A 25,523-nucleotide genomic window follows, 5' to 3' on the forward strand; every position below is an offset into this window, starting at 1 on the left:
GGGTGGAGCAGAGGGGTTTAGTGGGGCACCTCCCCTACAGACAGTGAGCCCCCAGGGCAGGAGGGACTTTGTTCAGAGCCCAGAGCAGGTCACAGGGAACGCTGTGGGCTGAGTGACCCAAAGAAGGAAGAGCATTCTGAACTGCAAGATTTTAATCATCAGAATAGTTATGGGAAAAGGTTGGGTGAGCCTTTGTAATCTTTCACATGCAAGGAAAAAGAGGAGCAAAGGGAGGAACGGCTTAAATGAAAACAGTCTCTTTCCATGCCTTTCAAATCTCCCGATTTGTTTCCTGATGAACTAGTACCTCAGATGCTGACATCTTTTCCTTTCTTTCCTTACTTTCTTTATTCTAGTTTAAGGTTTTATCATAGGAAAATTAGGATCGCTGAGTTAGAGCAGGTATTAGATGTAAAGAATGTAAAATCTTAACCATGTAATCAAGGGCTCAGATGAAATGGAATCACAAATAAACTTAATTTTGCCATCACACTGAAAGTGCCATGAAGAAGAAATACAAGCATTTCAAGACAGATTGATATTGAAAATAATTAGCATATAACTTTGAGTGCCGTAGGATTCTTTGACTTTATAATTTTGAAATTAAAGGTAACTGAAGATCATTTGTTCTTTTCTATTAAAAAATTTTTTTCATTTATTTATTTTAATTGGAGGCTAATTACACTATTGTGGTAGTTTTGCCATACACCGACATGAATCTTTTCAATAGTTTTTCACAGTTTTGAGTCTTGAAATGTTAGTGTCATGAAGGAAATGATTTGATAGTATTATTTCTTCATAGATTATGTTTGAAAATGAGATGGTTTTTGAGGTAAGTGTATCCATTGTATATTCTATTGAGAGACACAAGTTTCTGGGAGCATTAGCCTCTGTTAATCTTTATTATGTTAGGAGTTAGACCTATATAGACCAGATATTATGTTGCAAAAAATTAACATAAAATTAAAATAGCTGTTTCCTGCCCACAGATGATGAGGACGGTATGGACTGCATGGACAATGAGAGGCGGCCGCACTTCCCTCAGTTTTCCTACTCTGCAAGTGGACGAGAATAAGTCTCTTTACTTCTGCTACTTCACTGTCATCTTAGGTTTATTACTGAAAATGATTCCTGGACATCACAGCAGTCCTAACTCTTACAAATGCAGGAGCACCTTCAGACATCCGAGACCAGTCCAAGGTCTTCACCCTTCGCCGCCTTTCACCCACATGAGAATACACATATACGCAGACACACTCGACATTTTTGTTTTTGCATGAAATTGTATCTCAGTCTAAGGTCTCATGCTGTTGCTGCTACTGTCTTACTATTATAGCAACTTTAAGAGGTAATTTTACAATCTTTGAAAGTCATGAGCCCACCATCGTTCATTTGTGCACCAACTGTCATCTTTTGATCTTTTAATTTTTGTTTTTCCCTAACAGTGAAGGCTAAATGATTCTAGGTACATTTTTTAACTTTCTAGATGATAAATCAAAAACTAATTAGACTAAGAAGATTTAGTTTTTAATTCAGAACAAGCAACTGTGGAAGCGTGGTGATGTGCATATGCAGAATCTTAGTAAAGCATATCAGCTGAGTGCATAAAATAGGTATGTACCAGTAAGATCCGGCTGGAATTCATTAGGAAGCATTTGAGAGAAGGACTGAACAACTGTTAAGATAGACAGATGCGTTTATAAATTGAAATGCCTGTTCAGTACTGCAGAGGAGGCCTGGTGTTCCACGTGGACGTCCAGATTTCACAGGCTCTTACTGGCAAAGGAACGTTGTTCTGCCAAGGAAGGAAGCGTGTGCACAGCAGAGTAGATGACTTAAGGGTCTCCGACATGATTTGCACCAGAGAGCATTTTATTTCCCCTGTGCTTGGAAACCTCTTCCCCTTCCTGATATTATCACCTCTGATGGCTGAAGAATGTAGACAGGTGTAACGATCCTGTTTTTCACCAAAATCTGTACACCGAGGTGAACAGGCGTTCACCTCATTTGTTTCAATTTGTTTTACTTTCAGTTCTACGTGAAATAGCTTTTTCTCAGATGTTAAAACTTCGAATGTCCTTTGATGATTTTGTTTGTATTGCAGTAGTATTTATTTTTTAGTGATGAGAACTGTACGTCATGTTAGCGAACGCAGCTCCGACGTACGTAAAATAGACTTCCTGCAGCTTCTTCTGACCCATGTGCAAGGAATGTGCACGCCCGTGAGGCTCATGCACTTTTTCTCCTGTGTAAAAAAAGTTTTGATGAGGCTCTGAAATTGTACATATAGATTAGAATTTGGCTTTGGGAGAAGAGATGCTGTCATTCAACCCCTTGGTGCTAAAAATGAGAAATCTTCAACTATCTATGCCAAGGGGTGGAAACAAATGGATGTTATATTTGCTATTTTGAGAATTGAAAGGTTATGATGGCCTGGCAACATGATATAATGAAGAAAATTGAGACCTGGATGATAAGAAATGGACTTTATTTTGCAAAATGAACACACCTCAAGTATTTACAAAGTGGGCAGTAAAGGATAAGGACCTGGTGTGTTTATTCTGATCATGGTACATTTATCACTGAATTAAGCCATCAGGGAGAAAAACAAAACAAAAAAGAACACCTCTGACTTTTCTTTTTCTGTATATACTCATGTCCTCAAATTCCAACATTTCTCACTGAAAGGGGACATGTATGCAAACCTCATCTTTCTCTTTCATTAATGATGATCTTCAGATTAAACCCTTTGGTGCTAGGAGCTGACATTTTCCAAAGCAGCCTATGAAGTCCAGGGGGCAGGGGGCCCTTGTTATGGCAAGCTGGAGGCCTCCTGACTCCATGGAGCCATCGTGGAGATGTATTTTAGTTAAACTATCTAACAGCTCCCAAATGGAAGACTACAGCGTGCCGTAGTGTTATGATTGCATTGTATGAAAGAGCAAGTGACTTTCTAAGTGGGATGAATCATATTCATATGCAAATGTCTTAGCCTCTTGATGCTGGAAGTGTGGGTTTATAGACAGGAAACCACTGCTGGCAGTGGGTGGACCACTGGGACTGACAGGGGGTTAAAGGGCATTTTACTAAGGCAGCTAAGACATATTCAGACATAGATTTTATCCTAATTTTTCATATCTCTATCTGAGTGAAGTTCATCCTTAGTACTGAGTAGGAAGTTACAGTCAATGATAGTTCATTCTTACTTACACACATAGCTCAACTTTTTTTTTTTTTTTTTCCACTTGGAATTATGTTGAATGTTTCACTTTGACAAGGAAGTAGACTAGAAGGTATGTCCTGTAAGTTGTCTTGCATCCATTATGTAAAAAAGAAACAGGCGAGAGGAAGAGAGGGAAGCTGAGACTGGCTGGCATTCAGAGCATACATTTCTTCAGAGGGAAAGTATAATACCATACACTAAGCACACAGATGGTTTTGGTTTTTGGTTGTTTTTTTCCCCCCAAATCTTAAGGTGATTTCCATGACCTTGGCCAAGGACACTTCCTACGGATTAATGACAGCATTGACTGTGCCCCAGGGTGGCCACTCTGTACAGCCGGCTCCCCGTCCCCAGCTGGTGCCTGGGGCTTAGTCTCGTATCCCCTCTGAGATTCCGTTAGTGTCACACAAGGGTTTTCTTGGCTTCGATTTTGAGAATCCCTTACTTTCATTCCCTGATCTCAGTCAGCTGACATGGAAATACAAGAGACAAACAGAAACTGCGTATAGGAGATTCTAAAACTTCCCTGGTGCCTGCCCACAGCTGAAGTTTTGGATTCTGGCAGATGGAAAGGCCTGAACCTGGAGTCACTCTGTTGGGATAGCGGGAGTTCAGGCTTTGCAGACTCATTCCTGTACCGACTTTCACGAAGTCTGCCTCTTGGCCATAATGCAGCCATCTTGGAGGAAAATTGGCCGTTTCTGCGTGGATTTCTGGCAGGGCTGCTCAGAGCTTTGCTTTCCACACTAACTCCATAGCATTATTCCAGTGTTTCCCATTTCCCATACCTGATCTCCAGCTTCTCAAAGCTGACTGTTCTTGCAGGGGCCACTTGCTTCTCTTAGAGTCCATAGTAAGGGCCTTCCTTACTAACTGCAGGGTCTTTCTATTACACGTCAGTGTACACACTTTGCTGCTACTGTTTGTACTGTCTACAGTAGAATTTCCTTATCTTGCTCCTGGTAGTGCATTACAGGCAAGCATGAAATGTAAAGTATTTATTTAAATAAAAAGAAAAACCTCTAAATTGGTAATTGAATTACCTCCCTGTAGCTTTATAGTTTGTGACATTTCTTGACCTTGCTAGTTCTTTCATTAGATCCGCACAAGATCTAGTCATCTGGTTAAGGATTTTAAGCAGACGCAACTACGAACCCAAGAAACTGTATTTACTCTTACTGTTGGTCATACTAAAACTGTTTCTTCCCTTCAGTCTATGACCCACAAGGATGTGAAATAACTACAAGAAACTGTTTTGTACACTGTGCATCCTTAGTATTTTTACACGTATATGATAGGGACGCACATTATTTTCCTTCGTACAGACAGCTTAAATAAAGCACTATGTCAATCTGCTACTTCTCTGTTTATTGTCGTTGGATGTGGTTCTGTAATCTCAGAAAACTGAATATCCTTCTTTTCTGAAAAGATGTAATAGGTCCACCTGGTATTACCGCATTCTAGGAAACAGGAAAGTACGTAAATTTCTTGTAGCTCGAAAAACACACAGGACTATTTTACTACTTCAATAAGATGGCAGTGGTGCAGCTACAAAAGGGCTGCTTCCAGGGGGTGCCGACTTCTCAGCGGTGGGTCTAGGAGGGATCTGTGAAGCTGGAGGTTGATCTTTGTGGAGATTTGTTAAGTCCCTAATAGTCCTCACATCAGGTGGTTTGACCCCAGAATTCTTAAGGAGTGTAGCTCATCAGCACTGTCTTCCTAATAATGTGTTGCTCTGCATACTTCCTTTCTTAAGAGTATATTTTTAAAAAACTTCATGGCAGATTAACCAACATAGAAATGGATAATAGATGGGTAGGATGGTTGGACTACAGTCTGATTTACCTAGGGTCATTTTGGATGGGGCCTTTTTCTGATTTTACCTCATAAACCTACTATTGATGAAACTTGGCTTTTGCTCCTGTGACTAAGCCAGACAGAGGAACGGCTTTGGGACCAAAGTTGGTCAGGCCTGTATGCGCGTGTCGCACAGCCAAAGTGGAGGGCGTCCTAACACGTGCTCTTCTCTCAGAACCACTGGGGCTGACAGATCAGGAGGCTTCCATAAAGTGACCTCTGTAATTCTTTAAAGGTGCTATATTTTTAGAATATTGTATAATTTATTTACTGTCCCTGAAACAGAATTAGGGACAATTAATATATCTTACGTGACAACCTTTATGTCTAGCACAGTCGATGAAATCAAGAAAACTTCTGACTCTGAATAGAAGTTCTGTTCTTTCAGGCTTGAACCCTGTCCATGCTCAAGAGACTCGGATGGTCTTTGCGGGTGTATCATGCCACCGCCTCCGGAGCCTAGTCCACAGCCATCTGAGAGGCCATGATGGTGATGTGATGACGATGACCATAGATCTGTGCCAGGGAGAACGGCCCGAGGTTAGGGACTTGTCCCGACTGCAGCCTTGTCATCCTCAAGGACAACATAACACTTTCAGTGCCCATTTTTATTACTTTGAAGCATTCGAGGGCTTAATTGTGTATAGTAGAAATACTATTTTAAACTAAAATAATGATCTGTGTACAGATGTTTGATAGAACTTAAGTAAATTTTGTAATTTCACTGAGTATGTTTTTAGGCTCCTCTCAGTTACTCATATTGAAGGAAAAACATGACACCACCAAGCCAAAGATGCTTTTTGTCTGTTTTTGTTGTTAACGGAGTGGAGAGGACAATGCTCAGTGCTTCCTGGTGTCTTCTGATAGTGCACAAGTGAGCACGATGATAAGTAGTGGAGTCTTATGAGATGTTGATTAAAAGGAAATAAAGTTGAAGGATAATATGTATAGATCACCAAGAGGGAAAGAAACATGAATGGTAGGAAAAAGGTTTGATCCTTAATACCCTTTAGCCTAGTTAAAAATATGTGCCTTTTTTTGGTGTGTTTTTTCCATCACTACAAGATATAAAGGAAACATTTCAATTTGAGTCTTCAAAAAATTCATTTATTGAAATTCGTATGTGTAACAGAGCATACAAATGAGCAGATATAAAAACATAATAACTTCAAGCCTTTTCTGAAAACATACACCAGGAGGTCTCCTCATCTAGTGTCAGACTTCAGCTCCAGCCTGTCCATCCTGCAGGGACCGCTTGGCAACGAATGTGGCGATGACGACGCAGCCCACCGCAGTCTGAGGTGGGGTCCACTGGGAAGGTCGCGGTGCATTGTGGCATATTACGTACAAATCAGATGAATGTAAATATCTCTTTGTAAATCATTTATTTCACTCTGTTTCATCCAGGTCAGCAATCAGATTGTGGCATGCTGGGTAACTGGAAAAAAAATGATAATAAAAAGTAAGTTTAAATAGATCACGTTCTTCAATGTGATTTGTCTTCTTGCTGGTTTAGTGACCTCTTTCCAAGTTTTTGGAGAAAATTATTTTGCAAAAAAATACAGTTGTATGTAAGCAATCATATGAAAAGTCTATAGGTGTGTAAGGTGAACTCTTATTTTAATGTTTTAAATTTGAAAACAAGCTATATTCTAGATATTTGTGTGTCTGAAGACAGAAAATAGCCAAAGATCCATCTCTTCCCCTGTGAACAGGAGAAAGGAGACATGGATTTGTGCCAGGAACTGTTTACTGAAAACTACTCAGAATTAGAGTAAAACTAGACCAAAAAAAGAAAACCTGGATGTAGACTAAGTGTCCCTAAGAAATTCCTGGTGAAATGATACAAGCTAACACCTCCAAATGTTTAAATGCAGTGTGTTTTATCACATATAAAGGCATTTTCATATGGAAACCACCTCCCACATGCTGGAAGAAGGAATTTGGTAGATGTGGTCTCTTGGTTTTAAACAGGAATAAATGTTTCAAAACTAGCTCATGAGAGTTGGGTTGAGGGAGTCGCAGGTTAGTAAAGCACTGAATACTGCTGCCTGTCCTGGCTGACGTGGCTGTTCAGCTTAGTTTAAACCATGTCAGAAACCACTGGAGATAGTTAACGTTGCACAAGACATGTCCCAGGAAACTGCTCTGCATTGTGTGGGAAGATGACTTGCCTTCTAGGAGCGTGAAGTCACCAGGATGATGGGGACTAGATAGAGGGCTAAAATGATAACTACCGAATCCCAGTTTTCACTTCAAGAGACAAATGGGAAGGTAATGCAGGGATCTGGGCCCATCTGGTCTCTGTGACTGGGTGAGAGTCGTCTCCAAGAGAAGTAAGTGGGCTTTACACTCCCCAACAAAGACTGCCTGCGCTGGTCAGGGCTCCTGTCTACCCAGCTTGAGCCACTGTTACTTGTGGAGGGTTTCCAAGATAGGACAGTGAGTGAAACCAAGATCAGTTTGCACAAGAAAAATACGAAAATTAGTCGGTTGCCTTTTTTAAAAAAATGAGAAAATGTTCACTTGTCAAGTAGATTTCCCAGTGTGAGACACTCGTGATTTTTTAACGAGCAAGTCTGAGTTTCAACAAGGTGATCTGAGCGTCAGGTGTGCACCCCCAACCACACAGAGCGGGAGGCCCCAGGCGTGGTGAGGAAGTAGTGGGGTCTGTATGTGGCTCTCTGGGGGCTGGGGAGGTGGATGGGCCCTCTTCTGTGGTGCCCACAGGGCTCCTGGATTGCCACAGGGAGGCCAGGGAGCCCCAGAGCCCTGCCACTGCAGAAAGAGTGCCCCTGTTTGCATCAAACATGTGATCTCCATGAGCCGATTGACCTTCTGGTCCTGACGGAAATGATCAGTGGGCTTGAATGGCCTGCCTGTCCCCTAGCTAGGCAGACGGCCTGCCCACCATGTGCTCTGGAGAGGGAGGCTGGCTTTGTAACTTTAGAGATTCAAGGACATCTTTGACTACAAGGATAAGTATAAACCACAACAGACAAATTTCAAAAAAAAATTTCAAACTTGAGGTAGAAAACACCTATAATGTGAACAACACAGGACAGTAAAGACCTTAAGTAGAACGGAACCATGTTGCAGAACTTTTTTAAACCCATGTTCCAGGAAACAGGTATTTCTCACACGAGTCTCTTCAGTTCCCACCAGGAACTGACCCGTCACCCGGCCCATTCCTCCTAGTGCTCCTGCAGGGGTCAACCTGAGATTCCTGGGAGCAATCAAAGGTTTTCTCTTTTGTTTGGTTTTGCAAAGCCCTGTATTCCTCCCCACTTTCATATCACAGAACTTCCTGTTCACTGCCTGATGCGTCAGGAGCACTCAGCAAATGTGACTGAATGAATAATTACCCTATAATGTCATTGTGTTCCTGCTAACCAGCTCTTGGTGTCACCCTCAGATGGCTGGATCTTTAGTAAAGAATGTTTCTTGGTTTTTCCCCCTAACCGTGAGCATGTCCAGAGAGAGGAGAGAAGCTTTAGTTACTGCCAATATCTGGCCCCTCCCTACTTGGCTCAGGTGGTAAAGAATCTGCCTGCAATGCAGGAGAACGGGATTCGATCCCTGAGTTGGGAAGATCCCCTGGAGAAGGAAATGGCAACCCACTCCAGTATTCTTGCCTGGAGAATTCGTGTGGACAGAAGAGCCCTACAGTCCTTGGGGTCACAAAGAGTTGGATATGACTGAGCAACTAACACTACACTACTAACATCTACTCATCTGCCATCACTTAGGATGTCAGCCATGCCTATTTCCAGAAAGGGGGCTCATCGTCCACACCACAGTGGTCGTGGTCTGGCTGTATGCTCCAGTGGGATGCAGCCAGTGTGAGCTGTGGCTGGGGCCCTCGGCCACCCTCTTCCCATCACTGTGCCTTCAGGCTTGTCGCCAGGGCCCCTCGCCGTGGCCCGTGGGCGCTCTGGCCACACCTGCAGTCGTTGGTGGCTGCCCCCTAGAGGGCGGAGGGCTGACAGCCCCCTGGCAGCTGCTGCTCTGAAGGGTTGTCCACGGATGACATAAATGCTCCACAATTGCAAGCCCATATCACTGACTCGTTTTCTTTTTAAACACTAACAGAGCCTTCGCTCCACAAACCCTGACTTGTGCGTCTAATTTTTTACTGAAGTTTAACTTAATTCAGAGTTTAAAAAATGAGTCTCTCTGGGTGATCTGAACGGTTCCCCAAGCAACCACACCTGGGGTCCAGCCCAGCCTTCTCTGTTTTCCTCCCAAGCCTGTGGCCCTGGGACGCTGAGGCACCAGCGAGGCCTCATGGGGAGGCTCAGAGCCCGGCCTGCCCCGTGTTTCCATCTGTCTCTTCTCCACGCGTCTCCACGTGGCCTCTTAGCAGCCCCTCCAAGTGGAATATCTCCCCTTCTGGCTCCCTCCTTTGCTCATGTGTACATCTTCTGTCTCTGACCAGGATTTAAAAAAAAAAAAAAGAACCTGTTCCTCAGGACTCTGGGCAGAAAAGCATCTATTTTTAACTCAAGAGGACAGAATCCCTCCCCCAGCCTCCATGTGGGGTATTTCAGAGCTCGGCCTCAGTTGACGGAGCTCCAGGGAAGCCTCCAGTACTTGCCTCCTGCTGCCCCCTTTGGGAGCCAGGCCACAGCTCTGTAGCTGCTCATCTAGGGCCGAGCTCTAGGCCGCTGCCTGGGAGAGAAGACCCCCATCTCCCCCTTCCATGCAGCCCAAGGCCCGGGGATTGAACACCAGTCTCTGGAAGTTCGTTTTCCTGCCCATTCATTTCCCAGCTGTATTCACTCCACCTCTCTGGGCCTGACTTTTCAACCTGTGCAGAAAGATGTTAAATGATTTCTCTGGCCGTTTCAAGCCTACAGTGACCTCAGTGCCACCCTGGTGGATGCTGTCTTCTGGGCTCTGGTAATGCAGAGAGCTCCCTTTTAAAAGGAAACTGGTCCTATTACTGATTTTTTTTTTTTTTTTTTAAACCAGAAATTGACTGATGGACTGATGTGGAAGCTAAAAACGTAACTGAAGTGGTCTAGAACTGAGATTTGAACCCAGGAAGTTTGACCTCAAACTCCAGGCTCTCTTGAATGCTATTCCAACCAACTTAGTGAAAGAGCCACCAAGTTTGGTGTTTGTGGGTTTAAGCAGCAGTCAGATATATCAAGCAACCTGAACTATATAAGGCACATGACCTGTGGATGGTCATTAACTTGTCCTCCCCAGTCCTGTGGAACTCTGTGGAAACGCGACTCAGACGTGACCACTGACCTGTTGGAAGGCAGTTCTCCGCCAACACAGGGCTCACGGTTGCAGACTCCAGGTCAAGAGGGGCCTGCCTCTGCCCTGCACAAGTCACCAAAGCTCTGGCTGAACCGCCTTCCCCTCCGGCTGGCGCAGCTGCCAAATGGGCAGGAGTTCACAGCAAGGTCGCCGCAGACCCTCATTTTATTCTTCCCCATGGCTGCCCGGCTGGGCCCCAGACAATGAAAGCTCTGTGGCAGTCAGAGTTCAAGCTCCATTTTCCCTGAACTCTGGGGCCTGGGTTTGCTGCCTCTGGGCTCCAACACAGGAAAAGAACTAGAGAAGCCAGAAGATGGCACCGGTAGAGGCAGGACAGACTTTCTTACAGAAAGAAAGTAAAGACAGTGATTCCTTAGCTTCCTGGAAAACAGCACCTCGATGTGGACTTGGGACTTGAGACATGGGGGGAAGGCAGGGGACCCCATGCACGGACAGGAGTGGTCAGGTGGGAGGATCCACTAGCCAATGGCTGGCATCTGCTCACCATCTCTTCCCCAGAGCACACTCCAACACATGCGATGGATCCTGCCACCGTCCGCGGGATCCCGACTTTGTCATCTTCCAGCTTTCTTGAATCCCATGAGTCACGAGAAACTTCCCCTGCACATGGGCAGGGGTCTGTGTTTTGTACGAACCGTGTTTCCATGGTAAATAGATTTTTAAGAATTTCCCAAAGGACAGACAGTGTCACCAACAGCAGAGAGTGGAGCCTCTGGCTGCCTCATGTTTGAAAGCGTTAAAAATAAAGACAACATTGACATTTGGGGTTGTAATGTGACGGAATTACAGTCTTTTAAAGGCAAGAACCACTTATCTACACTACATGTAATATTCAGTGTTTTGTTCACTTGTCTAATTGGATTAAAATATTTAGCTCCCTTTAAAATCTTGATTGTGAATTTATATTGCAAAATGTAATGTCTGACTCGGGAAGCAATAAGTGGAGCAAATGTATCTGAAGCAATGTTAAATTCAATGTATTTTTCTTCCATAAGTCTTATTCTGAAATTATTCACTCTTGGACAAAGTGAACTGTTAGCAGAAGAGCAAGTTTGGCTTCAATAAAGCTGTATGCACTTTTCAATATTAATTAACACACAGGGCCTTCAGTTGAAAAAAAGAAAAAGTTAAACTATGCTATTTGAATTGCTTGAGGAAGCTTCCCTGAGGGTCACAAGACCCCTGTGTTAGAAATGTGGCACCAGGGGGTCTTACGTCATTCTTTTACAACACTCAGGCAGCAGGGAGTTAATGACATTTTAGCTGCATATGTTCAAGTTTATTTAAAAAAATATGCAAGTCACTTCGGTTGACAGTGTCTTGTACACAGTTTTGAAAGAATCAGGGCAAACTTTAACAGAGTCAGTTTTTATTTGAAAAATATTTTCTGGGAATGTATCAGTGTTTATTTTTGAGACTGACAATTCGGGTGAAAATCAGGATAAAAACAAAAAAACAACAATTTGGTTGAAATCAAATTGTTTGTTTTCATCTATTTAGAATTCTTTCCAAAAAAATCTTGGTTCAGGAGGAGGCTTTTTAATTTATTTTATTCAGTGTATTTGCTGTTCTATCAAGCACCATCTGTCCTGCAGGTAGCTAGCTTCATGAAAGTGCTGACTTAACTGGGTGAAGCCCCCCCGGGCTCAAAGAAGGCCCACCACAGACTCTGTGGACACCTCCAAGTCTCTGCTGGGTGACCCTACAGCTTGGTTTGCAGGCACTCAAGGGAGCTAAGCCGCGCTCCCTGGAGCTCACATTTCTGAAGGCTCTCCCCTCCCTTTCCTTCAGGTCACAAATGGGCCTTTCCTCCCTTTGTCATCATCTGTTGCCTTTGTTTCTTGTGCTTGTTTTCAGCTCTCTTTATGAATCCTTTGGTGTAGCGAGATAATGTCCATGATTTTGAATATAATCACATATGTCTGCTGGATCCATACACAAGTTTAAATCAAATTAGAAAGTGAATTCACTGCCAAAAATGCTCAAAAGTCATAGGGCCAACTGATTAATCACCCATCAGTCAGCTTCAGATGCTGTTTTCTAAACTGGGACTACAAAGACATCTCTCCCCGACTGAACACTGAGGATGGAGTCAAGCAGTCTGTTGGGACAGAGCTATCTTGGCTGAAACCATATCCACCACCAGAGAAACATACAAATAAAATAATCTTGGTATAAATGACATCCTCTAAGTGGACAGATAATTTCCAAACTCTCCCCTCTCTCAGATGCCATTCTCCCCAAGAAAAGACTCTAATTTCCTTACCAGCTGGAGCCACCCTTCCTGGCCAGATGTTAGAGCCCCAGGCCCTGGGTCACAGACCTCTGACCCGGCTCCCAGCTGTCAGCCCTTACCAAAACTCCTCTGGGACCCAAGTTCCACATACTAGACACCCCTGCAACCCCCTCCAGCCACAGGCACTACCACAGAGCTGGTCCTCTACTGGTCCCTGAAAAGCACAGAGGAGAATCGTGTTTGCAGTGTAAAGCTGGGTTAGTGTTTTCACGTCTCGTTTCTCCCGAAGAACTAACATAGCATTTCATGATGTTTTAAAAGCTATTTTTCCAGAAGGTTTTTCTCCAAGAGAGAAGCAGGAGATTCATAAAGCCATTGTTTTCCATCAGTCCTAAACTGAGAACAAGTCAGAAAAGCAGCCTTGAACTCGGCGATCATCAGACTGAACCATGTCCACTGGGTAAGCCACAGGGCTGGCCTAGCTCTCGCTGGACTGGCCACCACAGGCCGGCAGTGTTTCAGGGGATACAGGAACTCTCACGGCCAAAAAACGTCACAGCGGCAGTTAGGACTGTGACCACCGGCCAGGCATGTTGTCGTGCATGTTTCAGAAGTTCAGCAGAAACAATTCAGAATAATAAAGCCTTCTGAACAGGCTAGATGTTTCCTGTCGGAGGCCACAGGCCAACCCGAACTTGTCATCTGCTTCGGCACAGGACTGAGGCATAGGAGCAAATTGGAGGGATGTGACTCAGCTTTAGAGCAGCTGCCCAGGCCAGAAAATATCCATTCTCTTGTGAGAATTCAATGGATACAGATTTTTAGAGGCTGACATGCAAAATTAAGTTATCGTGCTTAATTCATCCAGGCTGGGAAAATGGAAGCCTTTAGCTAAACAACCCTGAAACCAGAGATAAACCAGAGGACTCTCTCTGGGAGAAAGGTGGGTGTGGACTTGGTGTGTCTGGTCACTCCAGAACCCTCAGGAGGCAGCAGGCACCCTCTGAATACCTGCTGTGGACAAACAGCATCCTCGAGGCCTCATCAGAAGCTAAACGCAACAGTTCAAGTTCATTTTGGGGCAAAAATAGGTCTAAATACCACACTCGGGTACAAAGGGTAGGCCTTTGATTTAGAGAGTAGAAATCTGCCTGGGCTCCTGCCTCGTCTTTGAACACTAGGACTTGCTACCGAAAGCCAGCATTTTCTTGACCAAATTTCCTTTGCCATGTCCACATTAAAATAACTCCAAATGTAATATCTGAATCTGAAAGATCCCTTTACAGACGAGCCAGAGGGGCCAGTATCAGATAGCATAGGATGTCAAATCATTTCTGTTGCTTCAGGCAAAGGGGGAAAAAAAGCTTTGCTGATTTTTCTGAAGAATTTTGAAGAATTTAATCTTTTTTTCTTTTTTTAAAATGCATTTTACAAAAATTTCACAATCCATTTGGCAATTATTGGGTTTTTTAAAGCCCTGGATGAGGTTTCTAAGCATCGATGACCCATGTTAAGTTCTAAGTGGACTGTAAGGTAGGCAGATGGGGAGTTAAAAGGCAAAGCCCAGCAGAGAACGCTCTGGCCCAGAGTGGAGGGGAGGCTGCCACGTGCTTGGAGCTTGTGTGCAAGACTCTCCACAGCCCACATTCTGAAGTCCTTCTCGGCTCTCAGAGGCCAGTAGCTCCACTCATGCCCTGAGTTCCTCCAGCTGCCTGGAGGCCCGATGGCCCCAACCTTTGGCTGGCACCACCCAGGGCCCCCTCCCACCTTTCAGGGCCACCCAGCACTCCCCCGACCCCACCTTGAGGACCTGCCCAGAAAGCTGAGTTCTGGTCGTGGTTGGGCCACACAAGTGCAGGATGAGGTACCTGGGCACGTCGGAGGAGCTGGGTAACAGGAGTGCACATCGTTCCATGGCTGCTGCCCCACAGGATCTCTGCCCGACCTGTGCTTCTCCCGGGACCTTCTCCAGTTTGAGAAAGAGAGAGGAAAAGAAAAACCCTGACATTTCTTCACCTGCAATACGCCAGAGAGCCTGCCATGCACCTCACAGCTGCCCTCGTTTGCTTTCCAGTGTCCCTTTGAGTTAGGCTGGTATGCTGCCCGCTATGCAGATGTGGACATTGAGGCTTAGAAGAGACTTCAACTTGTTCAGGCCCTAGTGACATGGATGCACTCTGGACTCATTCTCTGTTCTTTCTGCCTCCCAACACTTTCAGAGGCTCTCAATCCCTAGTGTCTTCCAGAATTATCCAAACAGCTTGTTAAGATGCAGATTCCTGGGCCCTGCTCCCAGAGATGCTGTCTGGTGTGTGTGGGGAGAGGCCCTGGGACCATGTCCCTGGATGACCGTGTGATTGTAAGGCGTGTAGAACAGCCTCTTGGGAGCAGGCAGTGCAGGTGTGTCTCCAGCCCAGGGCCTGAGCTCAGCCACTGGTTCCTAGAGGTGCTCACTCACTCAGTGGAACCACTGAGGACTTTGCAGAGGGCTCTGGTGGGCTGAGTGGGAAAAATCATTCAGAGGACAGAGGCTCCTCAATACCCTGCCCAGGGGGGTATGGTAAGGGTAACGTAATACCCAGAAAGTGTATTTGGGCTCATGGTCATTTTGGAAATAGAATGAGACGACTTCTCATCATGTTCACTTCCAGATGCATTTTTCCCATTAATCATTCCGAGCACTTGCTTCATGGTGTCCCCCAGGCACTCGTGGGGCACCCCGGCGCACTCCTGATTAGAGGCTGAGGCCTCAGCCAGCCCGTGGACCACCTCCTCATCCTAACTGACTACTCAATGTGGTAAAAAGCCCAGCCTCTTAGACAGGAAGAGAAGCAATGTGGGAGAAGACAGTTTCATTCCATCCTCCAACTCCACTGTCCCTGCCGCTGGCCACAGACCTAACCTGAACAGGGAAAGTCTGGATCACGGAGTCAGACTTCAGCTCCGTTTTCAGTGTCCCTACTTGCTAGCTGTATGCTCTTGTTTGAGTCTCGGTTTCCCTATCTTTAAGACAGAGACAATAATCAATCTTGCAAGCGTGTTCAAGGATACAGGGAGTTAATGTGTGTTATCTATGTACCACTCCCACACCCTCTGCAAACACTCCAGACATTAGCTCAATTACCAATCAGCTGTTTTAAAACAAGACTCCTAAATTCTGTTCACAAGGACTCCCCTAATTGGGAGCATGCCTTTCCTCCACCAATTCAAACTACACACATCCTCCAGTGGCAGTTCAAAGCCAACCTCCTCCAGAAAGGCTCCTGACCACTGCAGCCCGGCCCACTCTCCCACCTCCTGCACCCCTCAGCGGGGGTGCCCTCACAGTGCTGCCCTGTGTGGCTTGGTGCTTCACTGTGGGTCTGCTCTCCTGTGCAAACTTTAGCTCTCGAAAAAGGACAGGTCCAGGGCCCACACATCCCTTCACTGTGCCCAGAACAGTCTTCAGGGTCTCCCTCCCAGCTTATTCGCTAACCCATGTGACCCCTGGGAATTTCAGCCTAGTAAGACACAGCTCTGTCACAGGAGGGACGAATGGAGAGAGTAGCATGGAAGCATATACACTACCATATGTAAAAGAGACAGCCAGTGGAAATTAGCTGGCTGACTTGGGGAACTCAAACCAAGGTTCTGTAACAACTAGAGGTGTGGGAAAGGGTGGGAGGTGGGAGGAGGTTCAAGAGGGAAGGGACATACGTGTAGTTAGTGTTAGTCGGTCAATCGTGTCCAGCTCTTTTGCGACCCCACGGACTGTAGCCTGCCAGGCTCCTCTGTCCATGGAGTTCTCCAGGCAAGAATACTGGAGTGGGTAGCCATTCTCTTCTCCAGGGGAGCTTCCCAACCCAGGGATTGAACCCAGGTCTCTTGCATTGCAGACAGATTTTTTTTTAACCATCTGAGCCACCAGGGAACCCCAGTATACATATGTATACTTATGGTTAATTCATGCCGATTTATGGCAGAAACCAAAGCAATATTGTAAAACAATTATCCTCCCATTAAAAATAAATAAAATTTTTAAAAAGGATAAGGAAAAGACCATGTGCACCGCAGTGTGTTCTCCAGTGGGTGAGGTGCCACGCACGGTACCTGGGATCTCAGATGTCCCACCTCTTCTGATAGGCTCTGTCTCTCCAGCAGAAGCTGGTTCTGCTTGTTGAGGAGCTGCACCAGCTGCTGGGCCGTGGCGTGGCTGTGCTTGTCCAGCTGCTTCAGCCTGGAGAAAAAGCCACCGCAGAATTAGAGACGGTTTCTGAGAACCGGGGGACAAAGACGTCCTCTCGCTCCCTGTATTCCCCTGCTCTGGGTGTGGGAGGGAAGCTCCTGAAGTGAGCTAGAAGCTGGAGGTTGGAGGCACCTGGACACACTCCTTCAGGGCAATGGAATTTTATCAAATGTGAAAGGGAACTGAGAGTCTTTTCGGTGAGTTGTTATTTAGGGAGCACACAGATAAAACTCAAGAAAAACTCAAACCTTAAACTCACAGAGCTCAAAGATGAGGGGGCCTGAGTGCCTCCACTGTTCGGCGGGAAACGTCTCTGGCAGGCTGGAGCAGACGGCCGGCCGCGGCTGGGGACGTGGGTGAGGGAAGGCGGAAACACTGAACTAAGGGTTTTCCATTATTAATCACTCAGTCAATCACGAGCTCCGGCATCGCTGACCAGATGTCTTTAAAGATCCTATATTTGTCATTCTGCTGATGGACTCTCCCCTCCAGACTTGCTAATTCACTCAAACTATTATCCACATTTGTCCAAAGACAGCTTCCTACAACCAGTAGCACACTCACCCATGGAAATGTAGGCCTTGGATTAAATTTAGCCTTGAACAACTACCGAGAACTGGTCTGTGAAGAAGTTGGGTAGATCATATGCCCTTCCTCATGGTCCTCGTCGACCAAAAGCACCAGCAGTGAAATTCAGTTCTGTTTTCACAAGAAAACTCCAGGCTACATATCCCACAGTGAGTCAAGAAATTCGAAGACTGTTCTGGAGACACTGGGCTCAACCCACCCTCCGTTCAAGCTCTCTGACGGCTGCGTTTGGGGGGGAGGGGCTTTGAGCACAACTGAATGTCTGCGAGGACAGACATTTAGGACTTGGGGAGCAATGGGTAGACTTGTTTGCTAAAAGTGATGCAGCATCTGGAGACAGGTGAACCTAAAACTGTACCCTGGGAAACCTAACAGCGGTCTAGTACTTGATTCACACTGGCCTCAGAGTCCTCTGCCTCCTGCACCCCTCCCCACTGCCCAGGTGGCACCTACTGCCTGACCCGCCCCCTTCTCAAGCTCTGAGTGGTTGTTCAAGCTGCCCCACCAGGCACACTTACTGCAACCCAGTCCACACCCCTGCACCCTCCTAAGAACCACTCCGTGCTCCGGGTTTTCAGTCACACCTGGCTTTCTACCACCCCTCCTCCGAATTCCACATTGCAAGGATGAGAGGTCTGAACTGAAGATACTGGGGCAGGCATCTAGCAGGCACTGCACATGCTCTCCTGGTAGGAGCCAGCTCTGGCTGTGCCCACAAGCCTATGCCCCACCCCCTGCCCACGGCTGCTTCTGGAGAGAGCAAGGACCAAGGACAAGGCTTAGATCCTCCTTCCTGTGTTTGTAGCTGCCAAGGAATGATGCTAAAGTTGAAACTCCAGTACTTTGGCCACCTCATGCAAAGAGTTGACTCATTGGAAAAGACTCTGATGCTGGGAGGGGTTGGGGGCAGGAGGAGAAGGGGACAACAGAGGATGAGATGGCTGGATGGCATCACCGACTCGATGGACGTGGGTTTGGGTGAACTCTGGGAGTTGGTGATGGACAGGGAGGCCTGGCGTGCTGCGATTCATGGGGTCGCAAAGAGTTGGACACGACTGAGCGACTGAACCGAACTGAACTGAACTGAAGACCAGGTTCCCCTGATGGCTCAGATGGTAAAGAATCTGCCTGCAATGGAGGAGACCCAGGTTTGATCCCTGGGTCATGAAGATCCTTTGGAGAAGGGAATGACAACCCACTCCAGTATTCTTGCCTGGAGAATCCCATGGACAGAGGAGCCTGGCAGGCTACAGTCTGTGGGGTCACAAAGAGTCAGACACGACTGAGCGACGAACACTTTCACTTTAACTTTAGGACAAGATTCAGGGTCTCCCTCGCCCAGAGCCTGGGCTACAGTCTGGTCCTGTCCATCCATGTATGAGCACTTTCTTGCATCTGTACTACATGAAGTACAATGCCCACCTCCCTTGCCCCCATTACGGTCCCTCTAATATGGGAGGAGAGAAAAATAAGTTCCCATGGCATTGCAGCTTTGGGAAGCCCAGTCTGCCCCTACTGCCACCAACCATGCTCTTACGTGGAGCAATTTTTCCTGAGAACAAAATCTCAAAACTACCCCATTGGCATCAGACCAAACCGAAGTTTTCCTCTATAGCATCCTCAGCATGGAGAGGCTGGAAGAAGCAAGAACATTCAGGAAGCAGAGAAGCCAGGCCAGCTGGCTTCAGTGGGTGGGGAGCCTGGGAAAGGGGGGCACTATGCCCAGGCTCATCCAGCAGCTGATCTGAGTAGTGACTCTGCTCTCCAGCACTGGAGTGGGCACCAGTGAAGATACAGAGATGCTGAGAACAGCCTTGCCCTTGAGAAGCAAACTATCTAACAATCAGACAAGCAAAAAACCTCCTCACTTGCAGGGAAGCACTGTAAACCACCATGTGGAGATGGCTTTCCCCTCCAATCAAGTCTTGGGTGTAGAGAGAGCCACAGACTAAGAGTTACTGAGATAGCAGCCCACTGGCTTCATGTTTGCTTAGAACAAATGAAACAGAAACATGTGATAAATAGGTGATACCATCAAGGCTTAAAGTCAAGAAGGTTCCAGGAGTGGTCACCCTCCATGAGGTTCTTGCTCTGTGAATTGATCAATGAGATAATATTCAGGCTAATAGATGGGTTTGGTGTGTAGTTATGGGGTCCTGAAAAGAGTGGCTACCTGATCCAGGGCTCTGGGCTGAGCCAAAGCCTGTTTGCACAGCATAAACAGCCAGCCATGGGCTGGCCACACCACTCACCACCAGAAATGGGATTGGTTCCTGCCTAGACCCTCCTCCAAAGGAGCCCCAGAAGAACGTAGATGAGGCTCAGCTGGCCGTGTTCTGCAAACTGTGGGCCTTGGATCCCTGCAGCAGTCACGCAGGAGCCCAGGCCCACCCAGACCAGATCAATCAAGTCCCAGGTGCGAGCCTTTCATCAGCAGGAAACCAGCTGCCCAGGGTTTTCCCGCAGGAAAGTGACAGTGTTAGTCGTTCAGTCATGTCTGACTCTTTGTGACCCCAACGACTGTAGCCCACCAGGCTCCTCTGTCTGTGGAATTCTCCAGTCAAGAATACAGGAGTGGGTTGCTATTTCCTTCTCCAGGGGATCTTCCCAGCCCAGGGATTGAACGTGGGTCTCCTGCATTGCAGGCAGACTCTTGACTGACTGAGCCACCAGGGAAGCCCTTCCTTCCTGTGGAAGCACAACTGATAAAAGGAGTGAGACCCGAAGGAAAGTCCTGCCTTCCCTTCAGAAGCTGAAGCCTCCCTAGCTTCACAGCCGAAGAGCCAAGGATGGACTCACTGTGACTCAACCCGAACTCCTCTAAGGAGGCCCTTTAAAAAATACGCTTCCTCTTTTTTTAGAGTCAGCCAACATCATGCCACTTTACTGCAGCAATAAAGTCAATAAAACAAGCTCAGAAAAAGTAAAAACAACAACAAAACCCAAACTCACATTTGTTAAAAAAAAAAAATAAAGCCACAATCCAGATTTTACATAAAAAGGACTTTGTTAAGGAAATATATTAGTATTTCAGTGGTAGCCCTCTCAAGGCCTATTTTGGATATTGGGAAAACAGATTTTTTTAAAAAAGTTAAATAGTTCTTTTTTGTAACCGCTTTCCCCAAACGCTGTACAACCCAGCCCACACTATTCACGAATGCTTTATTACTGTCCGTTAGCTTTGGGGGTGTCCTGCTGGCACATACACTGTCTTTTATTTTCCGTGGTTGCTGCTCTCATTTTTGTTGTCCTTCTAAGTTCACGTCTTCATCCAATCCCAGCTGCAGCCACCACCACAAACAATAGCTAACGTTTGCTGAGCCTCTGAGCTCACCCCTCCATTAAAACTCACTACAGTCCTAAGAGCTATGGCCAGGATTATTATCCTGCTTTACAGATGAGAAAACTGAAATGGACAGGTTCAATGACTTGCACGAAGTCACACAGTGAATAAACGGCAGGCCACGGAGGCAAGGCTAGGCCTAGTGCAGGTGTTCGTAACCACCATTAAAGGTTGGTTGATTCAGTGAGTTAAATTCAGCAAACCAAGCAACCCTTGGTAAACAGTTCTCATGACACATCGAGAGTTACAAAATATTCCTTGCCTTAGGAGTTCCCCTACTAATTTTGGAGACAAAACAGGTGCTGCACTGAGAGGATCACCAAGGCATGAAAGCACAGGGTCAACAGAGGCGAGGGGAGAGCCAGGAAGGCTTGTGCCTACTGAGGAGAAAGATCACCGTCATCACCGTCGTCCACTGAGTGCTTACTGCCTGCTAAGTGCTTATTATTTATTAACTTCTTAGTGCTCGTGACAACTTCATGAACGATGAGGAAACTGAGTTATATAGGACTAGTCCAAGGTCGGGAGAAGGCAATGGCACCCCACTCCAGTACTGTTGCCCGGAAAATCCCATGGATGGAGGAGCCTGGTAGGCTGCAGTCCATGGGGTCGCTAAGAGTCAGACACGACTGAGCAACTTCACTTTCACTTTCCACTTTCATGCATTGGAGAAGGAAATGGCAACCCACTCCAGTGTTCTTGCCTGGAGAATCCCATGGACGGAGAAACCTGATGGGCTGCAGTCCATGGGGTCACACAGAGTTGGACACGACTGAAGCGACTTAGCAGCAGTAGCAGCAGTCCAAGGTCACTTGGATAGGAAATAGGATAGAGGACTATATCAGGATATAGTCCTGGATATAGGACAGGAAATAGGACCAGTCCAAGGTCACTCAGCTGGCAAGTTGGGATGTGCAAAGATGAACAGTGTTGGTCTGGCAGGTGCCAGGGCAGGGCCTTCCACATGGCAGGTGGTGCTGCAAAGACAAGGGTGGGCAGTGTGGCTTGACCACAGGCTGCTCGAGGGAGGGAATGCTGGACCCAGTAACGCTCTGACCTAAACTAACAAATACTGATGCTGTGCTTCAGACAATGGCATTGCCATTTACCAAAAGAGAATGGGAGGAGGTGCAGGGCCAGGGTGAGGTCCCGTCAGACACCCACTCACCCACCCAGCAGCGATTCAGCTTGGGGTCTGAGGAAGGGCCTGGATGGATCTTTAGCTGTGCCAATCAAACCCACTCAGAGGTGAGGCCATGAACGTGCTGGGAAAGCCTGGTGTTCAAGTTTGTTAAAGGATCATCATCCCATTTTACAGACGAGGAAACTGAAAATGACAGGTTCACTTAACCTGCACAAAGTCATGCAGGGAATAAGCGGTAGGGGGTGGAGGCAAAGTCTGGCCAAGTACAGGTGTTCTTAACCACCATTAGTGGTTGGTTAATTCAGTGAGTTGACTCAGCAAACCAACCAGCCCTCGGGATACAGTTCTCATGATGTCAACAGTTACAGCAGGTTGGGCCCCTACCACTTACTGGCCAAGAACCTCTGCTGCAGAGAGAGGAAACACGGCCAGGCCCAGGTCTTGGGGAACAGCCGCCTGTCAAGGCTGAGGGCAGGGAGCCAGAGGACACTGACGGGTGCCGGGAGTGAGGATGAAGGCTGGGAGATGGGTGAGGCTCACAGCGGGGACAGGGCAGCTGGTAAGTGTCCCCTCCCTTGAGAAGGAGGCTGTGGCAGAAGCCGGTTACAAGCACGGGAGAGTGGTGATTATCCTAGACAGGGGCTAGGCTGAGCATAAGGTAGCAAGAGTGCGAGCTGGGGACGGAGAGACCTGAGCCAGTGGGCAGGATGTGCTGTAGGAGAGAAAAGACGTCTTCAACACAAAGGGAGCTGCGCTTTTGGAGGCAGGAAGGCACCCGGGGAAGCAAGCAGCCCTCCTCCTGGAGGCAGAGGAAGCAGGCAAGGTGAGCCTGAGCCTGAGAGACCGGCTTGGTGGCCTCCTTATTCCACCCCAGGTAAAGAGCCGAGAGAAGAGGCAGCTCAATGGGAGATGCTCTGAAGGGTGGGGGAGCTGGTTGTGGCGGGGTCACCTGAAGGGGTGCAGGGCCCCCCTCAGGTGGACACAGGCCTCCTGGCCTACCCTCTGGGTAGTCTCACCCTCTCTCCAGCCTCTGAGGTCAGCAGCCCCCAGGCACCCTTCTGCTCCTTCCACCCAAGAGCTGGGGGCCCCCCTCTGCCTGGACTATGACTCCTCAAAGTCCTCAGAGGACTTTGATCTCAAAGGGCTGGAAATGACTTGTTTTCAGTGCTCAGGTCTCAGCATAATTGTCCTTCTGAGAGTTTGCAATTTCATGTTCTGTTTAGGCCCCTTGTTTTGAGCTATTCCCTCTACCAGGCATGGAGTAATTAAAGGAGAGAGGGGGGCTGCCCTCAGGGACCTGAGGAGGAGCCTTTCAGCCAGAAGCCCCTCCTGCAAGGAGAAGCCAACAGCTTGCCAACCACGCAGAGGTTTCACACAGGAGGAAAGAGAGCGGAACCTTCAGCTTTCCAAGCTCGATGCCTAGGTTGGATGCTCCTTTCTCTTGGCCTTTCCAGGTGCCTCAGTGGTAAGGAATCCACCTGCAATTCAGGAGACATGGGTTTGACCCCCGGGTAGGGAAGATCCCCCGAAGAAGGAAATGGCAACCCACTCCAATATGCTTGCCTGGGAAATTCCATGGACAGAGAAACCTGGCAGGCTACAGTCCATAGGGCCACACAGAGTAGCACACAACTGATCAGCTAAACAACAATTCCCATTGCCTATACCTCATCTCCAGAACAGGCAGGAATCCCCTCCTCTCCCAGAGACCCCCAGGATGTGCCCACTGTCTGCACAGTACTGTCCCAGTGCCCAGCGGAGCTCCAGCCAGGTCAAGCTCTCCCTTCTCTCGAAGTCCTGGAGCCTCCCTTGCCTCACAGGGCAGGGTGACCACAAGGAAGGACACTTCCAGGCTACTCTGCACCCAGGCCAGGGTCACCATCCTGATCTCAGGTACAGGGTCCATTTCCTTAAGGACCTGTCACCACTGGGCAGACTGGGGCCTCTTGCAGGAGAAGAGCAGTTGTGCCCATGCTGGAGTAGAGTGCTCAGCGTGCGCCTGCCTGTGCAAAGGCTCCCCGGGAATTACTGGCAGGAGGTGGGGGAGGGGCGGTGGGGGAGGGGCCACAGTTGGGCTTCCCAGGTGGCGCTAGTGGTAAAGAACCTGCCTGCCAATGCAGGGGACAAAAGAGACGAAGATTTGATCCCTGGGTAGGGAAGATCCCTGGAGGAGGGCATGGCAACCCACTCCAGTATTCTTGCCTGGAGAATCCCATGGACAGAGGAGCCTAGTAGGCTATCGTCTATAGGGTCACAAAAAGTCAGACACGACTAAGAGACTTAGCCTGCATATTGCAGGGGCAATAGTTTCGATGGGAACAAGAAGGCCCAGGGTGCAGATACAATGAAAGGAGACTGGGACGTGAGCTAGGCCTAAACTCGCTTCTATTGATCCAACAGTGATGCTCTCTGCCACACCCCGCAGGCATGATCAGAACCAACATTAAAGAAAAGAATATGCACGACTTTAAGATAAGATGGAGCAAGTGGTGAAATACAAAACAACTTTATGGAGCTGAGTGGGCTGGGAAAAATATCGTATGCAAAACAGAAGCAGTGCAAGCTGCCAGCTCTGGTCCTATGCTTCAGACACTCATTTGCTATGAATACTGTGAAAGCAAGTGAATACATATATTTAAATTTTTGTATGTTGTATGTGATACATACAAAATATATGCAGTGTCTAAATGAGTTATGAGGCATAATAATCAAATGAACACTTGTGAGCGTGGTGCCAGTGCTGTGGGGCCACTCCCTACGTGTTTTCTCCAGCCCAGCTCCCTACTTACCCAGAGGTGGCCAGGAACTTCATGCATGCATGTTTTTTGATCAGAGGTTTGAGTTTCACTCAACATTTAACCTGGGAGCTCCCTCCAAACTACAGTGGGTGGTTTTTTGTTTGTTTTCAGTGGTGGTCATGGTAAAATGTCTTTTGTCCTGAAATGTTTTCAGACCAGAGATAAGTGTTTTCAAAATGCTCAGACCCACAGTTTCCCTGGGAGAGGGGGTTCCTCATGGAAATGAAGAGCAATTTTTCAACTAACATATGAATTTCAAAGGTGCACGTCCTGTGACTGTAAAATGTGACTAGTCATTGTCTTGTCTGGCTCTTTGTGACCCCATGGACTGTAGCCCGCCAGGCTTCTCTGTAAGTGGGATTTTTCAGGCAGGAACACTGGAATGGGTTGCCATTTCCTTCTCCAGGAGATATTCCCAACCCAGGAACTGAACTCATGTCTCCTGCATTGGCAGAAGGATTCTTTACAACTGAGCCACCTGGGAAGCCCCAGTAGAGTGCTCTAATATTTACTGTACTCAAGGAGTACTGTACTCATTAGCTAAATTAATTCTCATAACAATCCTACACAGTACACATTATTATTGTCTGTATTTTGTGCATGAGAAAAGCAAGGCACAGTGAAGTTAGTCATTTGCCCAAATTCAGACAACCAGAGGGCTTCCCTCATAGCTCAGTTGGTAGAGAATCTGCCTGCAGTGCAGGAGACCTGAGTTCGATTCCTGGGTTGGGAAGATCCCCTGCAGAAGGAAATGGCAACCCACTCCAGTATTCTTGCCTGGAGAATTCTTATTCTTGCCTGGAGAACAGAAGAAGGC

The 25,523-nt window shown here is 47.1% G+C and overlaps 2 protein-coding genes across 17 annotated transcripts in view; one reads left to right on the forward strand and one right to left on the reverse strand.

Annotated features, from left to right (window-relative positions):
* The window catches only part of AKT3 (AKT serine/threonine kinase 3), a 281,775-nt gene extending 275,218 nt beyond the window's left edge, over positions 1-6,557 (forward strand). For 6 of the 7 annotated variants that reach the window (XM_070768863.1, XM_070768861.1, XM_070768864.1 and 3 more), the window contains one exon: positions 990-4,581. In XM_070768863.1, the coding sequence (XP_070624964.1) occupies positions 990-1,075 (86 nt within the window). In that variant the 3' untranslated portion in view covers positions 1,076-4,581. Of the gene's footprint in view, positions 1-989; positions 4,582-5,468 lie in introns of those variants that run through there. The other variant, XR_011560999.1, reaches the window with a different exon arrangement.
* The window catches only part of SDCCAG8 (SHH signaling and ciliogenesis regulator SDCCAG8), a 245,766-nt gene continuing 226,408 nt past the window's right edge, over positions 6,166-25,523 (reverse strand). For 4 of the 10 annotated variants that reach the window (XM_070768858.1, XM_019976099.2, XM_019976093.2 and 1 more), the window contains 3 exons: positions 16,698-16,824; positions 14,477-14,574; positions 6,166-6,518 (listed from right to left, as the gene is read on the reverse strand). In XM_070768858.1, coding sequence (XP_070624959.1) covers positions 6,470-6,518; positions 14,477-14,574; positions 16,698-16,824 — 274 coding nt within the window. In that variant the 3' untranslated portion in view covers positions 6,166-6,469. The remainder of the gene's footprint in view (positions 6,519-14,476; positions 14,575-16,697; positions 16,825-25,523) is intronic. The other 6 variants (XM_019976096.2, XM_019976095.2, XM_019976094.2 and 3 more) reach the window with 6 other exon arrangements.

This window comes from Bos indicus, chromosome 16, assembly GCF_029378745.1.
Source record: "Bos indicus isolate NIAB-ARS_2022 breed Sahiwal x Tharparkar chromosome 16, NIAB-ARS_B.indTharparkar_mat_pri_1.0, whole genome shotgun sequence".
NCBI classification, from domain to species: Eukaryota; Metazoa; Chordata; class Mammalia; order Artiodactyla; family Bovidae; genus Bos; species Bos indicus.